This window comes from Dicentrarchus labrax, unplaced genomic scaffold (assembly GCF_905237075.1).
Source record: "Dicentrarchus labrax unplaced genomic scaffold, dlabrax2021, whole genome shotgun sequence".
In the NCBI taxonomy this organism is placed as follows: Eukaryota; Metazoa; Chordata; class Actinopteri; family Moronidae; genus Dicentrarchus; species Dicentrarchus labrax.
The window spans coordinates 16,175,673-16,198,488 of NW_026136719.1; the positions used below are offsets into that span (position 1 = coordinate 16,175,673).

At 37.9% G+C, this 22,816-nt stretch overlaps 2 protein-coding genes across 4 annotated transcripts in view; one reads left to right on the plus strand and one right to left on the minus strand.

Moving 5' to 3' along the window:
• The window catches only part of tub (TUB bipartite transcription factor), a 40,862-nt gene extending 26,363 nt beyond the window's left edge, over positions 1–14,499 (plus strand). For 2 of the 3 annotated variants that reach the window (XM_051379935.1, XM_051379937.1), the window contains exons 2-12: positions 503–554; positions 2,689–2,851; positions 3,570–3,707; positions 5,501–5,656; positions 6,997–7,118; positions 7,968–8,159; positions 8,508–8,620; positions 10,783–10,897; positions 11,603–11,701; positions 11,825–11,996; positions 12,577–14,499. In XM_051379935.1, coding sequence (XP_051235895.1) covers positions 503–554; positions 2,689–2,851; positions 3,570–3,707; positions 5,501–5,656; positions 6,997–7,118; positions 7,968–8,159; positions 8,508–8,620; positions 10,783–10,897; positions 11,603–11,701; positions 11,825–11,996; positions 12,577–12,710 — 1,456 coding nt within the window. In that variant the 3' untranslated portion in view covers positions 12,711–14,499. The remainder of the gene's footprint in view (positions 1–502; positions 555–2,688; positions 2,852–3,569; positions 3,708–5,500; positions 5,657–6,996; positions 7,119–7,967; positions 8,160–8,507; positions 8,621–10,782; positions 10,898–11,602; positions 11,702–11,824; positions 11,997–12,576) is intronic. The other variant, XM_051379936.1, reaches the window with a different exon arrangement.
• A 176-nt stretch (positions 14,500–14,675) lies between these two features.
• On the minus strand, positions 14,676–21,721 carry ric3a (RIC3 acetylcholine receptor chaperone a). Its single transcript, XM_051379938.1, has 6 exons — positions 21,549–21,721; positions 19,229–19,446; positions 18,895–18,970; positions 18,431–18,524; positions 17,726–17,892; positions 14,676–17,543 (listed from the first exon to the last, which is right to left on the minus strand). Exons 1-6 carry the CDS (start codon positions 21,664–21,666, stop codon positions 16,738–16,740), a joined length of 1,479 nt encoding a protein of 492 aa, XP_051235898.1. The 5' UTR covers positions 21,667–21,721; the 3' UTR covers positions 14,676–16,737.
• Positions 21,722–22,816: the final 1,095 nt, after the last annotated feature.

The window sequence follows — 22,816 nt, forward strand, 5'->3', positions numbered from 1 at the left end:
CAAAATATATACAAGCTAAGTGCATACACACAAGATAAGGCTTCTCTAAGAAAATCTTTCTGCCTGTAGTCCTACATTGTTGTGTTCAGTTGTGCTGAAGATTAGAATGCACACAGTATACTCATTTAAAACAAATATATTAACTGTTTTCCATGAATAGATTTTGTTTGTTTTTCAGGGAATAATGAACCAATGCATTTTGAGTGTGCAGTAGTAAACACAACCATGAGGGTAATTTAGGTTTCAGTGTGAAAACAAAATGTCTTGCAGCACAAACAAATGTTTCCTGAAATCCACAACAAGCTTCATTTCCATATATATGAAACTAAAATACAGTCATATGCTGTAAGTGTGGAATGGTCTATTGCAATTTCAGAGTACCAAGTGAACAAACTAAAGCAGTTTGGAAAATGTCATTATTATATTATAAACATCATAAACAGTTGAGGAGCATGTTTAACACCGCCACCCTCCCCCCTTTTCTTTGCTCTTCTCTTCGTAGCACTTTAGATGACGAGAGCACCAACCTCCGACAGCAGAAACTAGACAGACAGGTGAGTCTTGTGCTGTTCCTCCTGTTGTTCTGATGATAGAGTAACGCAAAGGCAAAATCAATTATAACTGGGTAGTTTTATCATGACACAAACCTCCGCTGCTCCATCATGGGGATGCAAATGGTCAGCTAGGACTTGTTATCTCTCTGAGCCTTGCTCTAATTAGATGGTGTGTGTAAGGCCCTTGAAGATTCCAATAAATAACATGTAGAAAAACCCAATGTCAAGCAGTATTAAACCAAATGTTTTTAAATTGTGTTTTTCAAATTATTAAACATTGTGTCCATTGGATGAAAAATAGAAACATGTTTCATACTAATAGAATAAAAATAAATGGAAACAGATTGCTCTGTCAGTGCCTGACAAACCTATCTCCCTTTCAAATGATTCAACATTGTTATAACTTAGATTATATTATTCTTGATATCCAATACCCAATGTAGCAAGTAATCACTTCAACATTTTTGGTTACCAAACAAAGTAGATAAAATAATATAAAACTGCTTAGTTGTTATATTATACCAAGTGTTTTGTTAAAAGGAATTATACAAATAGTATCAGCATCATTTATACTCATGCATGATTGTATGCATGATCAGATTCCTCCTCTCACTGATGGACATCTCACGATTTACACGTGTTTCCCTTTCTCTTAACATTTCTGGGCGTGTGGACATGATTATTTTCAAAAACCATTTTTTATTTCCTCATTCAGTGATAAAATAAATCATGAGTTAGAGCGATACAGGACCACAGGATCCTTCAATAAAACTGACCTTTGGCAGCTTCACACTCTTCAAACTGTTGTCATTGTTTGTTGCAAGCAACACTGACAAGACAAGCATGCCTCGGCTGCAGTTCAATCATTTTCTGTTCTTTCTGTCTGATGTCCAGCTATTTTTCTGACCCGCTAATATGAGGCAAGTACTCATGTTTGATTCTGTAGTCTCTAACTGTAGTCTCTGACTACAGAATCAAACGCTCCTGCAGTCTTTTCCTGATTAATCAATGGGAAGGCCTTCCAGGTGGTCTGTTTCACATGCAAGTCAACTGCTTTTCATCCATACTTGGAATGGATTAAAAATACTATTCTTAATCTAGTTAACCTTAGTTTAACCTATAATTAGCCATATAACTATCATATCACATCTTTTTTTATTAATTAATAGCCTTATTGATCAAAATAAAGCCAAGAAATGTTTGGATTAATGACTTAATGGGGCATGAAAATGTATCACATTTAGCTTTACTCCTCACTCAAGTGATTTCTGTTATTTTAGTTTAAAATATAGTGTGCTGTAAAAACAAACCGTCTCTTTCGACCTCTTAGGGAGCGTGTAGCGGTGCATTTCAAACCTTTTATGCCAAAGTTTATTTGAAGCACAAAATGCACCTACTGTTATCACTGAGTTGGCAAAGATGTGAGCTTTACGTGGGATACTGTAGTGCTCCAATCCTCTGCAGCTTGCTCCACTAATAGAAACCTTCAATATTTGATGAGCTCTGGTTTGAAGACTTGCATATGGCTGAGAGTTACCTCAGATGAATAGCTATATCCAGCCTCAGGTCAGGCTATTCAGGTAGCACATCCTTAAACATCTTCAGATTGTTCTCCTGTCTTGACAAATTTATTTAAGACTGCATTATTGCCACTCAGCTACAGTGTGAAGATAGCTTACAAGAAAACCTGCAAGGGCTCATTAATGATAATCACAAATGATTTAAAATGGAAAACTATTTTGTGTTCTTCATTATGTATGAAGAGCTATCTTTTTCATAAGAAAAGGAGAAGAAAGGTTTGCCTCTTGAATATGTTAAAATGGTTTACTGGATGTAATTGAGGATACAATTTGCAGCTACATTATTACCTAATCACTCGGTGAGTCCATTTTGTATATTCATATGCACTCGTTTATTCTTCTCATTACATGTTTGGTCAATATGGCCACACAAATACAGAGGTTTTTCTTCAATGAAGAAATGGGTGCTTACTTCAATGCCTCTGTATATTGTTTGAACTTAATTTATTCCTTATAATGATGTATAATAGGAGTCTGTGATGTAATCATTCCCTTTATTTCTATCTCGGTGTGTCTGCATGCATTCAAACACATTCATGAAACCTCCACAACAGCGAGCGCTCCTAGAACAGAAGCAGAAGAAAAAGAGGCAGGAGCCTCTGATGGTCCAGTCCAATGTGGACGGGAGATCTCGCACCCGCCGGACCAAACAGAGCGAGGAACAGGCTCCGCTGGTGGAATCCTACCTCAGCAGCAACAGCAGCACCATCTACCACGGTAAGTAAGACTGACACTCCTCTACGGCTCTGTTGATTCAGAAAGATCAAACAGAGCATTTAAGAAAAACATGGATTGAACAAATAAAGCTGAATCTGTCTTATATGCTGGAGGTATTTGTTCTTGGGCTGAAAGCTATTTTATTCTTATGCAGTTTTTATATCTTTTCCCAATTCAAACTGTATGCTACAAGTGGCACAATCTCCAAACAGAAACTATAGAAATAGTTTAATAATAAAAAATTCAAAAAACGTTGCTATTATTACCATTTTAAATTAGAGCCCATGTAGACCCAATACAACATACTATACCATCTATTGCAGGCGCTGGCACTGTGTTGCAAATCTATCAACTCGAGAGCAGAAATGGTTTTAGGACTGGGATTGATGAGGTCTTCTTATCTACACACAGAGACCAGAGCAGCTTACTAATCCCTGGTTCTGGGGGCCAGTTTCTGGGCTCAAGGCCACGAAATGACACATTCATGTAGAGAGAAGAGAAAATATATTGACAAAATGTCGGCTAATCTTATGATGGAAAGAAGGGGAATAATAACCTTATTATCATGAGAAGAAAAACACTGCTCTGTATTAACTATTATATAGTATAAAAAAAATGTATTGTCTGCAAACTTAATATTTCCAAATTATTTTTTGCCCTTGCCAGTTCCATTTATCTCATTTTCTGTCCCGCTGGTCCTCTCCATCCCTGTGTTAAGTGCAAGAAGCTGAACAGGAGGAGGTGAAGGTGATAGCGGACACGCAGCCACCTCGCTCAGCCAAAAAGGGCAAAGCATCGGCCAGCTCCACTCCACAGACAGGCAGCGACAAGAAGGAGAGGAAGGGGAAGCACAAAGGTCAGTCTGTCAATATTAAGACAAATGGGTAGTCAGACAGAGTGAAAAATATATATAACTAAGATGAATGAACAGGCAAAAAAAAACTGACAGACCGACTGAATTATAGAAGAGGTGGTTAGAAAAGGTAAAAGTCGACAAAAAATACAAAATAGACCGTAGATATCTACAGTATAAACACACCAAAATACTATATGTATTGTTTTTTGCCAAATTAAGAATTAAAAGATATTGTTTTTGGTCTTTATGTATTCATGTTTGAGAAAACAGCAGATTTAAGTCATCAGAAGCAGACAGTATGAAAGAGAAAAGACAAAATCCTTATTATCCAGCAGCTGCAACTGTCTATTCAAGCCCTCTTCGCGGGCCTCAGATAATAGTTTGCTTGCTGATTTTTGAAGCCACATCTGGCAACAAACACCGCCAGTGAAGCTGCCCTCTTAGCCACTGCTGCAGTGCCATGCTTGTCAGAGCTCAACTGTCTGTAATGATGTATGACAGTCTGAGTGCTGTCAGCCTGCTGACACACCACAAGTAGAGACATAAATTAGTCTTTAGATGGTAGAGGAAAACTGAGTGTTGAAATGGTGTATTCAACTATACTTTGATTGGTCTCCTTTGCTTCCTTGCTTTTTCAGCATTCACAGTATGTTATTCCAGACTGAACTCTAAACACAAAATCATTATTGCAGAACAATAAGGAACTGATCAAGCAAACTCAACCTTTGTATATACACATTTCTGACATTACAGATGTTTGTCATCTGATCTAGCGCAATATAGTAGATGCTCATCTTTGGAATGACTTTGTCCCAGAAAAAAAATGTATGGGATTCCACTGGGGTAAAAGATTAATCAGGTCAATAGCACCAAACTCACCACTGATGGACCTGTCTCACTCTCTCTGTGTCTCACTCTCAAGCACAAGCACAAAGTTTCAGGAGAGATATTTTACCCAGCACATACTAAAACAACTGTTCCATAATAAAATATCTACATCTGAAATTAAATATCCAGCACAAGACTGGTTAAATAATGTTAATTGGGATACAAAACAAAACCCAAATTTAATTAAACAAACACAGATTGACCTCTACTTAGCAACGCTTTCAGCAACTTTAATCCTTGAATAAAATACACCAGTTGTTTTTACACTTACAGACTGATATTGACTAATCTGTCAGAATCAGTCATAAATATGTCAACAAATTTGTCCATGCTCTTATATTTCTACAAATCTAGTGTCTGATGAAACAGCATGTCTCCATATTTGAAATTCAGTGTAATTCCATAAAAAATCCATGCACATCTTTGAAGACAGGCAAAAAGGGGCAAGAGGCCACATTAGAAACCAACTGATTAGACAATTGTGTTATACAAAAATATATTTCATTATAAGCAACACTGCACCAAATCTGGGATTTCCACAAAACAACCAGCACTGCATTTAACATTGAACTGTGCTTGAATGCCTGGAGCTGCACTGACATAATGTTCTTCCTCTTACACATTAGAAGCTAATTTAATTGTAAAGACAGTTAGGGAAACAATTACTCAAGGCATAAGAACAGAGCACAAAACACCCCCACATTCATCAAAGCGCAGATGTAGAAATGTTATCACATTTACTCAGGCAAGTATTGACTGCATGCCTAATTTGTAGCTTTTTTATGGTAACTACTGTCTTTGTTTTACTTTACTGTGATCCATTTGGCCATTCACTCTACGCTAACATGAGATACTGATTTTTGAATTGTTCTGATGGACTTTGTTCTTGTGGGATTTTGGCTCAGCAGCGATCGATGGCCTGGCATCCCAGCAGGATGACAGTCAGATCCAGATCCTAACAGTGGGTCACAACACCACAGAGGAGGGCGACGCAGAGCCTGTTATGAGCTGCACCCAGTCACAGAGTAAACAGGATCTGCGCGTCACCATGCTCAAGAAAGGTACTGTCAGCATTCAACAGAGATTCTGTCACTGCATCTGCAACAACACAACCACGAGTCCATATTTACACCCACGACATTCTGGTCCACTGCTGTGGCGTGTTGGTAGGAGGGTGAAACACACTGAATCATGTTAGAACTTGCAACTGCAAATAGAAATGCCATTTTAAGACCAAGCATCTGAATGATATAATTCTGACACTAATGTATGACGCTGACATATTTTTCTGTCACCATAATCTTTGTTTCTAAAAACAAAAGAGTTACTGTAAACACTGATTACTAGTATCATTATTCCTTACATAATAAACAATAGTCTTTCTTTTTAGTAAGCTTTTGGATACTTAGTGTGTAAATCATCATGTTTTGTGCCTTCACTGACTGTACAGTGTTGTGTAACTGTTATTTACACATCCAGTGTAAGATTTTTACCAAAAAGTAGTGTACATGCTATGGATACTATTTATATTGTTTCTTGAATGAATTTCGGAGAATATTATAGAGCATACACTATACTCTACACTTGGGACACAGATAAAATGGAAGAGGATAAATATAGTGCGCCACATTGCAAATAGAGAGTAATTTTGGGACACAGCTACAGGTTTTGTTTGTTTTGTTTTATTTTAGCAATAGTAGAAACAGATTTTGGAAGGAAATCCATTATTAAATTTTGGACTTTAACATGAAGAATGATGGCTATGTTCATATAAATATTGTTACTGTCTTATCATGACACAATAAGTTACCCTTTCAACTCATTACATTGCTTTTATAGTAGGGTAATCACAGGCGTTACCCATGACACTAATTAAGGCACTGTTCCATTCAGTGTAGCGGAGCCTTTCCAGTGAGCCAACATGCACAGTAGCAGCACCCCGACTCTGTTTGGCCTGAATGGAACAGGACTTTAATTATTATCATTGGTAATACCTGTAGTTACCCTACTATTTCATGTCAAAATGGTTGCTGTGGAAAAGATTTCTTTTCTGGTTATTTCTTTGCAAAATCAAATACCTTGCAACAACCGTGCCCTTATTATGCAGGGCTATAATTTGCAACTTAACACTAGATAAGCAATTCCTTTTCACATTTCCAGAGAGCTTAAAACACAGCCTCAAGTGGACCAGCTTGAAATGTAGTCTTCAGTCACAGTATTGTTTGGCACCAAATAAGTAACATTATACCTCCTTAACATAGATGTCCAGTCATCTATGCCTGACGAGGTAATGTATTACAAGAGATGATTGACAGTACTGCTTGCAGCTTTTCATGATACCAATTAACAGCAGTGACACCTCTTTCTTTTTTTCTATCTTTTTTTTCTTTTGTCTGTGAAGGTATATCCAGCAGTATGAATTTTGATGAAGAAGAGGACGATGAAGATGAAATTAGCTCCAGTTCCTCACAGCTCAACAGCAACACGAGACCAGGCTCTGCCACAAGCAAGAAGTCATGCAAGGTAAAAATGTTCACAGTATAAAAGTTCACAGCACACATTTATACTCTTTGCATAATGTGTCTTTATTCTGCCCAGCAACCGAGTGAATAACGTGCAAAAGAAAAAAAGTAGATTCTATTTTGTGGCTCAGCTTGACTCCATTAAAAACTGTATCTAAGTGTCATGGCTGAAAGTACAGTAATAGACCTTACAAAGATGCAGTTGCCTTTTGGCTTTTCTTTTTTCTTCTACAGATAATATTGGAATTATTTGGTACTTTTGCTATTTCTGGCCTGCCATTTATTTACACAGATGTCATCTCAAAGTAATTTTGCTGTGCATGCTAGAGTGCAGATGATACCGCATGCAGGTGGTGGAACAATAATCTAATATGAACATCTTATGCGCCTCTTGGAGTTTGAAAGGAACAAACTGTTATTTTCTATGAGTGTAAGCACTGTGCATGTGCAATTTATGTAATCAAACACACTATTAAGAGAATGTGTTGTTGGCTGTTATTTTGCATACTTCTGAACACTTGAAATCAACGAGCTTTCCAGGTGTGATAATGGATGACACAGGTCTCTAACCCTCTTTAAAAAAAACCTCTTTGCTGCATCTGTACTCTGGCATTGTACTTACGATAACCATCATCTCATTCCACTCTTATCTTTCCCTTCAGTCAACTCTGTCTTCCGTCTCTACACCAGATCCTTATTTTAGACACTGTGTGCTCATTCTCAGTCCCAGTGGGCGATTTGATCTTCAGACTCATTTCTCTGTTCTAATGAAAGTCAAATGTAATGCATCACTCACTAGTCCACAATCTGACGAGGGGTCTTGCCCTGTGTGGGCTGTTTTCACCCACAGGAGGTAGCATCCGCACCCACCCCGCCAGTCAATGAACCTGCAATTGATGTAGATGACCTTGAGGAGTTTTCTCTGCGACCTGCACCCCAGGGGGTCAGAGTGAAGTGCAGAATCACCAGAGACAAGAAGGGCATGGACAGAGGCATGTATCCCACCTACTACCTTCATCTGGAGAGAGAGGACGGCAAGAAGGTGAGAAGGGTCAGGGAGCAGTCACAGTGTTGCTGTAAACAACAGCAGAATTTATCATTCTAAACACCTGCAAAGTATCAAACATCGTGAAAACTTTGCAAAATTAACTATTGTGTAACATTTCTGTAAGGTTAACTTTAATGAAAGGTTTAGTAAAAAGAGTGCAAAGAATTTCTTTAAGACATACCGGTTTTTCTCTGGTAAACACTGTGTATAATGTCAAATATACAAAAGACACAAAATATACAATTGTTTCATAGTTTTAAGCTGTGTGTGTACAAATAAAGTCTAGTCTTTAAGTGTATTTGTGAAGCTCATATTTCTGGTTTATGGCTTGGCTTGTCACAGGTGTTCCTGTTAGCTGGCAGGAAGAGGAAAAAGAGTAAAACATCGAATTACCTCATCTCCATTGATCCCACTGATCTGTCTCGAGGTGGAGAGAGCTTCATTGGTAAACTGAGGTAAGTCCACATCAGAAGTTATATTCACTGAGGAATCATGTGTTGTAGATGATTCCTTATTTAAATACTTTGTATTAGGCCTTATATTTAGTGTTGATACAATTTATTTATTATTATTAATGGCTATTTAATCAAACTAGAATACATTTCCATGTGTAAATAACTGAAATACATTCGGAGCACCATTCCTTCATTCATAAATTCTTAGTATCTACTAAGGAATGATTAATTAACAAATCAGGATCTAAATGTAATTTATGAATACTTAACAAATAAAACTTGAATAGCACATTTATATTGTTACCCACACCATTTAGTAGAAGAACTTAATGTCCTGTACTCTTTTAGCTAATGAAAATGTATAATTTGGAAAAACATCTATATACCTTTCTCATAAATATACATTAGATGTAAATCACAGCAAGGCCACAGTAAGATTGGTAGGAAGTAAGTAGTGACATAATCTTTAGAGACAGCTTCAAGGCTGCGTTAGTGGCTCCATGGAAACTCCTGGGGAGTTTAATCAAATATGGCTCTGTGCAGCCTTTAATCTTCGGAGCTGGCCTGACCATTGGTCGATCCACTGCTCAAACCTTTGCAATCACAATCTCACTTGATTGATGGAGATCTAAATTTAAATGAACAGTGACCTTTCATCTAGTGCTTCTCAAGAGTCCCCCTCAAGGACTAAATGTGGTATGGCCTGTCAGAGGTATACATTCAGTTTCAAGCTGTGGCTTTGAAAAGCCATTGTGAAAGCATGCTACTTACCTACAATGCATCCATATAAACCACTACAGGCAACTACTGGGTCACTGGTTGCTCTGGTGTGTATTTGGATGAAAGCTCTGTGGTGGAGGTCAGTCATTCATATTAGTATGAATATGACTGAGAAACACAAACAGAGCAAAATAAGCATCAGATGTGTGATAAAAAGGTCACGGTGTGAGAATACCTGTGTGAAATTATGGTGAATTCCCACCATGAATACTTGCTCATGGTGAAAAGTGCCCTTAGATTTGACACTATTGGCTTGCTGTGCAGTATAGAAATGACCAGTAAATACTGTTACGTTCTGTGAGAAATCATCAGAAAGTGTAAAGGCTATATTCTGGAATATATTCTTGGATATGTGTAAAACAAGTGGATACGGCCATATTATGAGGAAGCACCATTAGTGACGCTGTAAATATAATAGCAGAAGTATAGTGCAGCATCTTCCCCACTGGAGGCAGTGTCTAAAGTCAGGATCAGTAGAACATGTCCTTTATTTATAGTAGATACAAACATGCTATTTCATAACATAGGTATGATATCTGTTTACATTGTAAATAATCATTAACAAGCTTGTTTTGAGCTTCATCTCGGATAAGAAGTCCCTTAAAAGCAAAGCACTGGTCACTTGCTTTCCTCTGCAATGTGATGACTCATTGTCAGGATCTGGATCTAACATCCTCATGCTGGGAAGCCAGGCCACCAATCCCACAAGAACAAACTCCATCAGAGCGCAAGAGCTAGAATGACATGAAGTAGGCTTTAACATTTAAAAAAGGTTGTGTGTGTGTTGTTTTAAATTTTAAAGCCAACACACACACACACACACACACACACACACACACACACACACACACACACACACACACACACACACACACACACACACACACACACACACACACATCTTGTTGCATCTACATGAATGGTTTTAAGTGTCTGGCGATTGCTCTGTTTGTACCTACCCAGGGACTGCAGATGGAAATTACAGAAGCTAATAGCTTAATCTCTTCTCATTCTTAGATTGTTTTTGTGTATGGTCTTTGTTTTAATAAAAAAGAAAAGGTTCAAAGCAGTTTCCTCCATCCTATCAGTTGATTAGTTAGCTTGCATGATGAACAGCTCCTAAATAAATTACTTTTATCAGAGGAATCAGTCAACAATCACAAGTTGGGCACTATTACTGTTTATTTGTTGTTGTAATATAGCAGTTCATATTCATACCCAGAGCATCCATCATTATCTTATTACAAAATCTGGATACACATTAGTCATACAGAGATACACTGGGAAGAGCCCCACTCTTCCTGTGTTTTTTCTTTCAACCACACCAACACACACTCACACCAACCATCAAACCTTGTCATTCTGTTATGTTTTCTTTGCAGGTCTAACCTCATGGGAACTAAGTTCACTGTATACGACAGCGGTTTGAACCCTATGAAGAGTACCACCAGCCTCGAAGCTAGCAACCTGCGTCAAGAGCTAGCAGCCATTTGCTATGTGAGTGGGTCAAAATGCTCCTTAACCCTGAGTAGTTTTTTTTTATGTATTTGAAGACAAATTAAACTTTAAGTTAAAGTTAATTATAAGATACATGATAATTCAGTGTAATTACATATACTTGGTTGGGGCTTACATGGTTTGAAGTAATGTATTTTGTCTTATAACGCACATTACATGTATGATGTAATATCAGAAGTATATGTAATTTTATTTGCTTTAAATACAGCATCCAGGTTAATGTGTCTGGTGGCCTTTGAAATGCACAGTTCCATTTAGAGAGTCTAACTCAGATAATCAGATAAAGACACCCATGCAACAAACTGAAGAGGCAGGGCATTGCCATAGGGAGGTTGAAATCAAGTTATCATTAAAGCATGTATAAATCCAATTGAAAGTTTTAAAGAGGATTATTTGCAAACAGAGATAACTTTAATAGTCCACAGTAACATAGCATGCCTATTAAGGCTATAACTATAAGTAATTCAACAAAGAACATATATTATATGTAGAAAAGTAGATGCCATGTATAATTCAGATTGATAATGGTACATTTGTCTCCTGCTGTGATAAAAATGTGTATTTTATTCAATGCAGTTTCAGATGATATGTGACAAAATTGATATTTAATATAATATTATCATAGCGTCATATTTTATTAAAGCTTTGAAAGTTTATTTCCACTTTATCATCTTCTCACTCTAGGAAACCAATGTCTTAGGATTCAAAGGACCTCGCAAAATGAGCGTCATCATTCCTGGAATGAACATGGACCACGAGAGAGTGTCTATTCGCCCACGAAACGTGTGTTCCCTAATTTCTCAATAGCCACATCTGTGCTGACCAATCTAACCTCTTCTAATACTTAATATAATTGATCTGATGTCTATGATGTGCTCGACCAAATTCTATTCTTCTTCATTACAGGACCATGAGTCACTGCTGGCCAGGTGGCAGAACAAGAACACAGAGAGCGTGATTGAACTTCACAACAAGACGCCTGTGTGGAACGATGACACACAATCCTATGTGCTCAACTTCCACGGCAGAGTCACTCAGGCCTCCGTCAAGAATTTCCAAATCATTCACGACAACGACCGTGAGTTACAAACCGTACAATTTAACTACAATGAACAGATCCAGATCCATGTTTTGTACATTTGCCGTGTTTATTTTATGATGTCTCTTTTTAAGTCTTTGTCTTTCATTTGAGACAAACAGGGTAGAACAAATTATGTGACTGGCAGTTGGTTGGTTGGAGTCAGTGTTTGGTTGATGTGTTAGAAGCTGGGAAAATGGGCAGCGTGAGGATTTGAGCGGCTTTGACAAGGGCCAAATTGTGATGGCTAGATGACTGGGTCAGAGCATCTCCAAACTGCAGCTCTGATAGAAAGGTGTCAGAACACACAGTGCATCACAAAGACGTTGAAGACAAATAAACCATAGTATACTAGAAAAGAGTTGTGTGATACATTTTGATTAGGGAAGGTGGGTAAAAATGCACAGTCATAACTCTGATGCAATCAGCCTGAAGTTATTCATTATGGATGAATTATTTGTTTCACAATAACACATTTATTATTTGATACTGAATGCTTTAGGTCTCCATAATTAAGGTCATAATATTGTTTCAAAGCAGCTTGTCCAAAATCTGTTTTCCTGGTTCTTCTCCTCTGCAGCCGACTACATTGTGATGCAGTTTGGTCGCGTGGCAGAGGATGTGTTCACCATGGACTATAACTACCCAATGTGTGCCCTGCAAGCCTTTGCCATTGCGCTTTCCAGCTTTGACAGCAAGTTGGCCTGTGAATAGATCCCAGCCTGAAGTTCAGTGGAGAACTGGTCCATCTGTCCTCTCAACAAGGGCTGTTAATGTATCTCTGGGGCTGGTTTGGGATCTCCAAATCACCCAGTACCTTGGAAGTCCTGCATATTCCAAAATGATTCATGGGCCTCAAGTTTGTGTGTTTGTATGTGTGTTGGGGAGGGTGGGACCTCGGTTTGGTCTTGGTCAGTGGAAGAGAACAAGCACAAAGAGTAACCCACTTTCAAAATCAAATTCATCTGTTTTGATAACTATAGTCCTTTTGTACTGTACTGGCATTATAAAAACAAACACTGTTCCTTTATGTTGTAGTTAGAGAAATTTAACATTTCTTTATCTGTAAATTATAACTAACAATTACACATCTGTAAGTTTTAAAAGTTGACTGGATTTTATGTAATCTGCCACACAAAAAACACAATGTCTCTTCCTCAAGCATGAATACTGCTTATATAGTTACTGAATTAAAAACAACATGCACGTCACAATATATTTATTTTGTTATTTATGTATTTATTACATGTTCATTTTGTTTTCTGTTATCATTTGCAACAATTTCAGCAGTATTGGCTCCAAGGAGATGCAAGCACATGAATTAGCATCACAAGAAGGAATCATCTCTTGTATCCACACAAAACAATTAGCTACTTTTGGACATGAACAGGGCAAAGGCCTGTGCTGTGTACCATATACAATATTGTGTCACAGTGTCATCATGTATGTGAATGTATAGGATGATGGTGCACTTTACTTTGAAGTCTGTAGTGGATGAGATATAGCTGTACATATTGTGCCTTTGAAGACTAATTCCAGTGTTACGCTTTGGCCATAAAATGAGCTGAGCTTGAATTGGTCTTTGCTATTCTTGTTGTCTTCACATGCATTCAAGATATTTCTCTGTAGCTACTTTGAATTCAGTTGTCTAATGAAGAGTTAGTTTAGACTGATTAAATAGCTGGAGTTTAAAAGCCTCCAATAGATAATAATATAAAGTGCACATCATTGGACATAATTTCAGTGATTGTCCAGATATATTTAAATTCCATCTAGGGCCTACAATAGATTACACTAAAGAAGTGAATTTATTTTCATTATATTGTAAATCAGGCATAATATCCAAAGCACTCAGGCTTAAGGTTGTGCTCATATCTTCTGATGTCTCCTATCTGGGAAAAAAAACTGGACAGATTGACTTACTGCCAACAAACACACAGTAACATTGTGAATCTGCCACAGCTTCAACACTTAGCACATATTTCATCTCCTGCTCTTTACATCTTTGATTAATTTCATGCTCCACTGAGGTGGAGTTTGGTACATTCCTCATCAGACTGGCTGTACGTTTCTATATCACGTGGTTTATTGCTGTTCACATTTTTACTCAAAATATTTTTCCTCTTGCTCCTCATGGGGCAGTATCCTTTCTCAAATATATGATAGTATTTTGTATTTTATGACCTTTAAAAAATGATGAATGACGGCAAAGAACAATCTCTGATACCGCTATTGTTACTGTGGGTTATGAGGAAATCTTTATCAAATGTGCTATTCTTGTACTCAATTGTGTTCTAACTATTTTAAATTTCTATTTTAAAATTGTTGATACTCTTGCTGTAAAGTCTGCTTTTCATACATGTGTCCAGGAACCAAAGGTTCTTTCACTTTATGTTTTTAGTGCTCTTGTTGTAATGTACAGTAAATGGTGTACAATTTACTGTGGTGGTCTAGACACAGTCCTTTGATCATGGAAAAAAAATAAAACTTCAGTAAGTCAGAATATGTGTATTTGTCTACTAAAGCTACTGTACACTCTTTTGAATTACATGTTCATGAAGTGGCTGCACTTTAAGGAAACCGTTTATTCCTCTTTGTGGTCTCAGTCACCTTGTTCTGAGCTATACTTGTCCATGATCCGTGAAAGAAGAAGAAGAACATAAACACACAGAGAAATACTGTATTTGAAGTTGAGAAGTAATCCCATCTTTATTGTGTGAATCTGGTCTTTTCTATAACAATGTTGCAAGACAAAAACAGGTTGTATTGCTATTAAAATACAATACAGTGGAGTAACTGGCTTGCCTACAACCTTTCCTACTAGCTAATACTTTAGGTGTGGCAGTGTGACATATGAACAGGATCCATTGTTTAGTACTACACTAGACTCACAAGCCAGTCTCTAAACGCTTCGAATGCTGAGCTCTCCGATCGTCTGGTATCACAAGACTAGTACTATAATGGTGCTCTCAACACAAAACAGTTCTAACATCACAGAGATCTGGATGTGGGATAATTATCAAGCATTGGGAACAGATGTTAAACTGGTTGAATCTGCATTTTCATTGTTTTTTTGTGGATTCTTCTTTCTTTATGTCTTTCTATCCTGTGCTGATCTTTTTTCTGCTCTGAATCTTTGTATAATCAGAGAGAACTGTGACCATGAGGGTTGCTGCTTGAATTTACCATTACTGTACATCCAATCATCTTTATTCCTCAAGGACTAAGATTCAGCTTCAGACTCAGTATGGATATCACCTTTTTTATTTCTGTCCTTGATTATTTCCAACTTGGTGTTTTTGTTTTAATTTGCGAGTCACAGCCAGACAAAATGCTAGTCTTAGACATTTGTGTTTACACTAACACATACACAGTCTGCTCATGTTCAAAAATCAATGTCAACAGTGCCTCATAAAAACAGATGTCAAGGACTTTAAAACAGCTGTAACCATAAACCTTTAAACTAAAAAGTGCTATATACTGTACAACAGGATATACAGTTAAAAAATATAGAGTTCAATTAGTCCTCTGCCCCTTGAGAAGGGATCAAGTGCAGAAGACGGAATTCCCTACAGGGTTTAATAAAGTGTAACTTAATCACATCAATCACTGGAGGCAGCAATGCGAGTTAATGACTTAATGTTGGCAGGACACCTGAAGTTGAAGCTGTGCTGCTGTGGCAGCTGAGAGCTATTTTACTGCATCCTTCCCACCTTACTGCACTGATTCGTATTTATAAATCTTTATGCTTTGCTCTGCTATCAATTTGCAAAAGCCTCCCCCACCACAGCCTCCACCTGCTTTGCTTGTACTCTGTTTGTGGGCATCCTGGAGGGTTCTTATTTCTATGATAATTTTTTTTTTTGGGGGGGGGTTATGCTGTTGCCATGTATTCTACGCTGTTATGCCGCATTACAGCAACAGAGAGCATCCCCAAGAGTAGATCCACATTATACCACTAGGTGGAGCCAGATATTGCGTGACAATGTCAAGTACTGCACACTCATAGACTGCTATATACATATAATTTGTCGCAAGGCCCCAAGCCCCTGTTCCTGCTGAGTGACATACATATTTTTATGTTTTGTTACACATTTTTCTAATTCAAAAGTAATAACAAGTAATCTGGAATGATGAGTAATGTAGAGAATTACTTAATTTGGAGACTTTTCCTGTTCAAAAGCCAATGAGCAGTCGCTAACTTATAATAATCTTCAGTTCTTTAACTTGTTTTGAAAGCTCTGCTCACACACACACACACACACACACACACACACACACACACACACACACACACACACACACGCACACAGAGGTGTTTGTAATTAACCAGACTGATTGGACTTCTACTCAGGTTGAAGTTGGGCAGAGGTATGCTGGGTATAACATAAGGTCACCCATTGGTGCCACTACAGAGATGTCAATCAAGCACATTTTGTACACACTCTGGCTGAATGACTCTGGACGGCCTAAAAAGAGGTCTAATCAGGCAATGAAAACAAACTGTGTGGGTGTGCAGGGCCTTTAAACATCCTTTCATTGAGTGTGGTCCATATATCTATCTTTTCACCAGAAAAATGAAACGAATGAATGAATACAATTGTAACTTGTTTGTGGATATTGAATCAAGACTGGAAAAAGACTGCAAATAATGTATGTGTATGTAATGTATAAGCATCAGAAGCTATAATCTGAGGAACGTTGAGTTTAAAAACTCATTTTAGGTTACTGGAAAAGTCCTTTAGGTTTCTCTCCTGTTCCGCATCCTCAGCCCACTCACCCCGACTTCTTTCGGCATGTCTGCTTGGATGCCATCGTCACCCTCCACGGACGCTGACGTTAACAAATACTCGATTTCCTCTTCTGCCTCTTCCTCCGGGTTGGGACAACCCTCACAACTGAACAGCAGGCTCTCTGCCTCCATCACTGGATCCTCTTCATCTGCTTCCTCCTCCTCTTCCACCTCTGTCCCCTCATCCTCTTCCTCCACCTCATCATCCTTCTCCTCTTCCTCCTCCTCATAAGCCTCCTCCTTAGGGTAGCGGAACACATCTCTGTGGTCACTGAAGCTTATTTGCTTCTTCCCTCCGTTGTAACACTGCAGCTCTTCGCTCACCTCCAAACCCAGCATCTCTGGCTTCCTTTCGATCTGGGATAAAGGAAGACTGAGCAAGTGCCTTTTCTCTGCTTCCTCTTCCTCATCCTCCTCCTCCTCCTCTTCCTCTTCCTCTATGTCTTCCTCTACTTCTTCCTCTACTTCTTCCTCTACTTCTTCCTCTTTATCTTCCTCTTCGTCCTCCTCTTCCTCTCCATCCTCCTCCTCCTCTTCCTCTTCATCCTCCTCCTCCTCTTCCTCCTCCTCCTCCTCCTCCTCCTCTCGTACTATGGATAGTTTCCTTGCCATAATCTCTTCCTCCTCTTGCTCCATCCTCTCTGCCAGGGCCTCGGCAGTGGGTTGGTTGGGGGGGGTCTCCATCAGCATAATGCTCTCAAATCTACGTCTGTCACAGGGATTGTCGTACACTGGGTAGGTCTCCTCTGGGTAGCCTACAATGATGTAGGAAGAGAAACATAATTTAATACACCATATGAGTTTTGTTTGAATTAACAGCGTCTTATGATTAAAATGTATTTGATTATTCTGGAGACAAAATCTGCTCATAGAATCTGACACAAATGTACTTGTGAAATTATGTAAGCAGCTTTGAGGTTCAGATTTAGGCATGTACCATCCCAGTCTGCACTGTAGGGGACCTCCTCAGCTTCCATCTCTGGGGAAGCTCCCTCCAACCGGCCCTCTTGCATCAGCTGTGTGATCTGTCTAAGTTGCTTGAGTAATTTCTCCTCCTTCTTTGATGTTGTAGTTTTACTCCTCCTCCTTCTGCCACTAGAGATTCTGCCACAGATATGGAAGCAGAGTCAGGCAAGATGGCAATGATATGGCACATCACTCTGATTTACTGGCTCTTGGTTTTTCAAAGCCCTTTCTGAGTGAGAATGGGTCCAGATTAGAGATGTTTTCTGTATCAATGAAGTGTGACTAATAACTATCACTTAAACTCACTTTTTGAGTCTGTGAGTCGCAATGTGAGTTTTTATTTGCTTATTAAAAATAATTATTTAGCATCAGCATGTACCAAAAGGGACATTAGTATTCTCCAACAAACTAGCAACGAGATAATTTCCCCCTTCCTTACACATCAATTCGCTTCACACAGCTTATGTTATTATATGACTTTTAAAAAATAAAGTGGCAGCAGTAGCGGTTAAGTAAAATATGCCAGTGGCCTTTTCACCTTTGAATAATTTTCAGTTTCATTTTTAGCCCTTTCATTTCCATGCCAGGTCCAAGCTGATTTATCCCAGTATTAAGTATTTTTTTCTGGTCATGTGCTATGGGCAGTAAAAAGTAGGATGATGAAACTAAGTCTTACCTCCCAGAACCTCGACTCTTTCCAGACACAATCCTCTCCATCATCCTCTCTGTTTGCAGTAGTCTCTCCTGAAGCCTGACAAGCTCATCGGTTGCTAAATAATAATATCAAAAGATAATGCATTTCTATGTAAACAGTATGCACAAATGATATGCAGGTGTGTACATGTATATGTTATGGGGTGTGTTGTTGATTTGCCACATACTGTAGGCAAAAGAGCCATTTACACACCAAATTTCCTTTATAATAACATATTTTGCTACTGTGCTTTTGGCTTTGACTACTCTCTCTGAAGAACTTCATGCCACTAACTAATAATTATTTGTTAAGAAAAAAATCTAATGTTAACATGCTGTCCATGAACAGATCAAACTGCATTACTAGGGACCCTGGGGCTGTTGAAATGTACTGTGTGAATTACACTATAACACAGATACTCACTGAAAATCACTGAAGATACTTACTAATCTTATTCTCCGTGTGGGCCTTGGTTACTGTAGTGTAATATCCTGATTTATTAGTCTTCCCCTTATATGTCAGCTGTGAACATAAAAGGATTGACAATGATGATAGTTTTAATTAGAGTAATACAGCAAAGCAATAATCATTTGTAATACAAAAAGGTCTACTGTACATTAAAGTGCCTAAATGGGAAGTAAATGCAGTCAGTATTGCCACAGAGATCACCATGGTATTTCTCATTATGCTGTATTTATGTGGAAGAGATAGCATATTATAGTACCCTATAGTATAAAGCTGCATGGTAACACTTTATATGGCCTGCCGTGCAGTAATTACCTTATAGATTATATAGAAGATGTAAAGAAAGATCCCAAAGCCATATATGGGTATCACCTGACCCATCAGGTTGTATTTTTTGCCTCGTCCGATGCCTTTTACTTTGGCCATGGCCTCAGCAACGTGTGTCATGGAGTACGAAGGGTCCACACCCCACTGTTCTGGGTCCTCTGGCAGTGACAGCTGATGCATCACAGGGGGGTAGAACCCAGGTCCAACTGGAGGACATTGGAATACATTTAAATTGATTTCCCATTTGGTCCAATTCAAAATATAATAAATATGAGGTCAATATCTGGGTAGAAGCAGTCAGGGCAGACACTCTTCCACATTTATTTAAACTTGTGTGTTGGAAATGCGAGTTTGCAAACATGCATTGTACATTTCATACCAGGATGTCCTTTGTAAACATTACTACTCAAAATCAAAACAACATTTCGTCTAGTGTGCCATAGATAACTGCTACAAACTATTAAGACGGCTGGATAAAGCAAATATAACATATTTCCTGGTAAGTACTTTTTCCCGCCCTCAGCGCCTCTTTGCACCAATCAAAATGATGTTGCGTATGATTGACAGTCTGTTCCACCAATTACAATCAAGTGCGCAAAAAACAGGCAGACGTAGCCGTTAAGTGGTAAGTCAAGTAGCGTTACGTGCAATGTTTAGCTGATTCACAAAACAAGCTGAATGTGGTTGTTAAAACTTTGAAATTAGCCATCAACAAAGAAAAAAAAAAAAACAGCGTTATCACAATACAGTAGAGGGATAACCCTCAAAACAATCCCTCATAACTCTGAAAATACAAGTCAAAACGCGACATCTGTTGGTAGGCGGACGTATCGTAAGGATGTTAGCACGCTGCCACTGTCAGCAAACATGGATGTAAACAGACCAGCATTAGATCGATAATGAATATAAGTGAACTATTTAATGGCTTCCAAACACAGAAGGAGAGTCATGATTTCCTGAACAGAAGAGAGACTTGAAGACACAAGGTAAGACACTGCGATTGATAATCGTTATCATTTGTATGTGTATGTATTTGTTTATAGTACAGGGGGACAACTCGACAAAACAAAGCACAGACATTTGTTGATCAGCACAATAGGTGTGGTTATTGATTATGTCTGATCACCATCACTTTGTCGTATTTGCTTAGGTTATTGATTGATTGGTTGATTGGGTTGTTGGTAGTTTATCAGCATTACAGTTTTTGAGGATTGTTAATAAATTGATCAATCATTTTATATTTTTATTTCTAGTCTGTATCTCAATTTTAAGTCTAAAGCATCGCTTGATTTGTGTGTGGCAGCCAGCATTTAGCTTTTTAATTGAATCAGCCTTCACATGGTGGACTTTATTTTAGTTATGAATAGGCAGTAATAAAATGAAGATAAACTCATAAAATTAGACTTTATTCTACTTTTTTAAAAATTAAACCACCACCCAGATCTGAACAAAATTGCATTTTCAACATTTGAGGTGTTATAGAAAACAGAGTTGCCCTGCTTTTAAAATACCTTTTGACACTGCTATTATTCAGAAGGACTTAACTTGCTCTGCAAATATTGTGTGGTCCCAGAAATCCAAATTATCTTTCTGACTGCAGTATTGTTTTGTTTGTGAACATCCAACCACAGTGGTGTTACATAGAAAGTATAATTTCACAATATTATATAAATCAGCATTTTCCATGGAACAATTTGGTGTTAAAAAAACAATATTTATACAGTGTTTCATTTTTAAGAAGCAAAGTATCTAAGCATAAGGAATTTACAGATATCTGATCAGAGGCTTTAAAATCTAATGTTCAAGCATTTAAAGAACCCTATAAATTTTGTGTTAAGCGTCCAAACCTATCTTAAGTTCTGACGTATCAACAAATACAGCAGCTTAATCAGTGTCAGTAAATGAGGTGTAAAAGCAGCGAATAATACCAAGAACACACAATCCTACAGCAATTTCAGCTTTACATTGTTAAATATAGAACACATAAAATTTAGTGTAGACATATATTAAAAAGTATATTTGAACATGTGCAAATGTATAGATACAGTACATATTTCTTTACATTTTAGAACATAACCACATATTTTTCAATATATGTGAACTGCTTGTCTTTCTTTTTTTCTTCTCATCCATTGTGTAACATTATGATGAACATTTGTGCACTATGTTGAGGCCCTAGGCCTGACACACTCTATATAGTCAGACTACCAGCTGGCAACAACAACAACAACAACAACAACAAAAAGACATCGTAGATGGAGCGGGATGGAGATGGATGGATGGATGATGATCTGATAAGCCGCCTTACCCTCAGGCTGCCCCATCTCCTTTTTCCCTCTGGGTAAAAGCATTCTGGGCAGGAAGAGAGAAACACAGAGAACAGAGCATGATATCAGAGTAACCTTCTGGCAAGTTGTTATAGACATTTTGTCTCAGGAAATGACAGCCTTGTGTTTATTTCACTTGAACAGTAAAGCTACAATCCACAGATGTCATCTCTCATCTGGTGACGTTCCTGCCCAGATTAGACCAGATTAGACCAGCTGCATTCAAGTGCTGTTTGAAATGTTGACTACAAATCCCCAAAGAGGGAATGGACTAATATAGTAATAATAATAGTAATAATCATGCCCTGAGAATATCAGAACCTACAACACCTACAGCAACCAAATTTAGCAGATGGATGGGACTGCCAACTACTACAACAATCTGTCAACAATCAGAAACAACTCATCACTCATTACTTAAGTATATGGTAGCCAAACAAAATTAATTTTCCCTCAGATTCCTTGAGTCAAGAGTGGGGAATTAGCACCAGCCACCAACCAAATGTTGGTAAAATATGAAAGTGGTTGGTAGATTTCAGACACTGGTTGATGGTTCACATTTTAAAAGGTTTCCACAGACGCATCTGCAAATGCAATCGCCATTTGAGCCAAAGTTCTCCATTATTCATTGGGTCCCTAGCACAATTAAAAACCACAGCTTTTAATTTTGATTCAAACTTCACAAAATCTGTTTAATAACATAATGGACCAAGCCATGTAGCTCTGTGTTATTATGTCCACATTTGGTGCACATTCATACACAGATGAAAACGTTTATTTCTCAAAATTGATTGCTTTTACTGTGACTAGGGTCATTGCAGCAACACAGAATAGCTGGAAAAGTGATTTTAAAAAAAAATAAAAAACAATTTTATTATTTTCCCACTATGTTATTATATTTCTAAGTAATAAAAATAAAAAAATATAAAAAAAGACAATTTTCTTGCCCCTGGCTGCACGCATCCTCTATTATTTTATAACAGCACCTTCTTACATTAAGAGGGTGAAGTACTTGCAGTAAAGTTGAGTTTTTATTATAAAAAAGGCAGAGACTAAGAGACTACACCCCTGATGTGAAAGTATTTCTTTACTTTCCTTTGCTATAGGACAAACTATTGTACTGTTCCATTTCTAAAACAAGCAGCGATTAATTACTCCCAAGCAAAGACCTTAAATACGCAACTTGCATTTACAAATTTGGTATTTACGATGAGTACTTGAATGCAACACATGACCTATCAACCCATCC

Coding starts and splice junctions, on each gene's coding strand:
- ric3a (XM_051379938.1), bottom strand. CDS start 21,666: ATGTCTATAACAACTTGCCAGAAGGTTACTCTGATATCATGCTCTGTT. Junction 18,525..18,894: donor CCACACGGAGAATAAGATTA/GTAAGTATCTTC, acceptor ATTATTATTTAG/CAACCGATGAGCTTGTCAGG. Junction 17,893..18,430: donor AAGAGTCGAGGTTCTGGGAG/GTAAGACTTAGT, acceptor TATCTGTGGCAG/AATCTCTAGTGGCAGAAGGA.